Below are 2,210 nucleotides of genomic sequence, written 5' to 3' on the forward strand. Positions count from 1 at the left end.
GTTATTGTGGCTTCTCAATAAATGGAACTGACTTCGTTGGAATCACTCCAAGATCTTCATAGTATTTTCTGTTTAGTGGCCCATAAGAATCAAACCACAAAGCATACTTCATCACTTCTTTTCCATCATTATCAACCACATCCTCTTGTACCAAAGTCAGATTAAAAGGGTCTTCAATTTGTTCCTTTGACTCTACCAACTTTTCCACCACATCAACTAAAAAGAAATTGTCACTAGCTTCAGGATAAGTCATCGCCTTGAGTACATTGAATACTACCTCATCTCCTTAGACTTTAAGCTTTAGCTCTCCCTTTTGAACATCAATTAGTGCTTTGCATGTTGCCAAAAAAGGTCTCCCAAGAATGATGGCAATATTTTTATCTTCTTCCATGTCAAGCACTATAAAATTAGCAGGAAATATAAATTTGTCCACCTTGACAAGGACATTTTTTATTGCTCCTCTAGGATGGGCTAAGGAGAAATTAACTAGCTGTAGTGCTACAGTTGTTGGTTTTTCCTCTCCAAGTTGCAGCCTCTTAAACACTGACAAGGGCATAAGGTTGATACTAGCCCCTAAATCACACAAATCATTAATATTCTCGAGCTTCCCAATAGTGCATGGTATGGTAAAGCTCCTTGGGTCTTTCAGTTTAGGAGGGAGCTTCTTCTGTAAAATTGCATTGCACTCCTCTGTCAAAGCTAATGTCTCAAAATCTTCTATCTTCCTCTTTTTGGATAGAATCTTCTTCATAAATTTGACCTAGCTTGGTATTTGTTCTAAGGCCTCCGCAAATGGAATGTTGATATGTAGCTTTTCAAATACTTCAAGGAACTTGCTAAACTTCTTATCCATGTTGTTCTTGTGAAGCCTTTGAGGATAAGAGATTTTCACATGATGATCAATATTGATTGAAGGTGAAGTTTCTTTTTATTACAGACCTTTAGTAGTCTTCTTCTCTTGTGGCGGTGCTGATGCTGGTGCCTATTGATCCTAATCTTCATCCTCTAACTTGTCTTGGCTCGGCTTGATATAGTTCTTTCCACTTCTCAAAGTAATTACCTTACAATTTTATTTTGGATTGAATTTAGTAGTGCTAGGCAAGTTTATCTTTATTCTTGTTAGCCATTTGAGTATCCAACTGCCCCACCTGGTTCTCTAGAGTTTTAACAGAGGATCTAGTCTCCATCATGAATTGGAGCAATAGATCTACTTGAATATTAGACCCTCCATTATTTCTTGGCTGTTGAGTAGGTTTTTGAGGATTCCTTTGAAAAGGTAGCCTATTTCTCATTGAACTAACCCTTGCTAAAGTTGAGGTTGGCCAATTGGCTGCACTTCAATGTACTGAAGGACTCAATCAATAGAAGGATAGTCACCAATTCCAAGAATTCTAATGGCTTGGGCTTGCTCTACTAGTAGATTATTAACATTTACTTGACAAGTATCATAGGGGTGAGGCCCCCCACACAGTTCACATACTACCTGAGCTTGCTTGACTTGAGCTGTCATCATCTTTGTCAGTGCTTCTACCTGAGTTGTAAGCTTTATGATGACATCTACTTCATGCATACCGGCTACCTTCTTGGATTGGATTCCCTCACTCGACCACTGTTGGTTTTTCATGGCCATTTCATCAAGTAGCTCATAGGCTTTAATAGAACTCTTCTTTATAAAAGTTCTACCAGAAGCTGCATCAATTAGTGTGCAGTTTGTGCTAGTTAACCCATTGTAGAAGTTATAAACTTGCATCCACTTCTTTAACCCATGGTGAGGGCACTTTCTAATTAAGTCCTTGAATCTCTTCTAGGCTTCATAGAGAGACTCACTGTCTTGTTGGATGAAGTTGTTAATTTCAGATCTCAGTTTGGCAACCTTGGCAGGAGGAAAGAACTTGAAAAGGAATTTCAGGGCCAATCCCTCCCAAGTGTTGATAGAATTTGGTGGTAAAGATACCAACCAACTCTTGGCTCAATCTCTTAATAAGAATGGGAACAACCTCAGTCTTATGGCATCATCCCCTAACTCCATTCATCTTAAATGTCTGACACAACTCTTCAAAGTTATCAAGATACATGTTTGGGTCTTCTAATGGCAGTCCCCCAAACTGGACTGTGGATTGAACCATTTGCAGTATGACCAGCTTGATCTTAAAATTGTTGGCTTCGATGGCAGGTGGCCTTATACAGGATCTAGTCCCTGTCATATTTGG

At 39.0% G+C, this 2,210-nt stretch overlaps 1 protein-coding gene and 1 non-coding gene across 2 annotated transcripts; one reads left to right on the forward strand and one right to left on the reverse strand.

Annotated features, from left to right (window-relative positions):
• Positions 1–286: 286 nt before the first annotated feature.
• Positions 287–751, reverse strand: LOC115719935 (uncharacterized). Its single transcript, XM_030649107.2, has one exon. The coding sequence runs from the start codon at positions 749–751 to the stop codon at positions 287–289; it is 465 nt and encodes a 154-aa protein (XP_030504967.2).
• A 1,009-nt stretch (positions 752–1,760) lies between these two features.
• Positions 1,761–1,867, forward strand: LOC133035264 (small nucleolar RNA R71). Its single transcript, XR_009686541.1, has one exon. It is a non-coding gene; the product is annotated as a small nucleolar RNA R71 (small nucleolar RNA).
• The last annotated feature ends 343 nt before the right edge of the window (positions 1,868–2,210 follow it).

The sequence above is a fragment of the Cannabis sativa genome, chromosome 2 (genome assembly GCF_029168945.1).
Source record: "Cannabis sativa cultivar Pink pepper isolate KNU-18-1 chromosome 2, ASM2916894v1, whole genome shotgun sequence".
Lineage (NCBI taxonomy): Eukaryota > Viridiplantae > Streptophyta > Magnoliopsida > Rosales > Cannabaceae > Cannabis > Cannabis sativa.

Coding starts and splice junctions, on each gene's coding strand:
- LOC115719935 (XM_030649107.2), bottom strand. CDS start 751: ATGAAGAAGATTCTATCCAAAAAGAGGAAGATAGAAGATTTTGAGACA.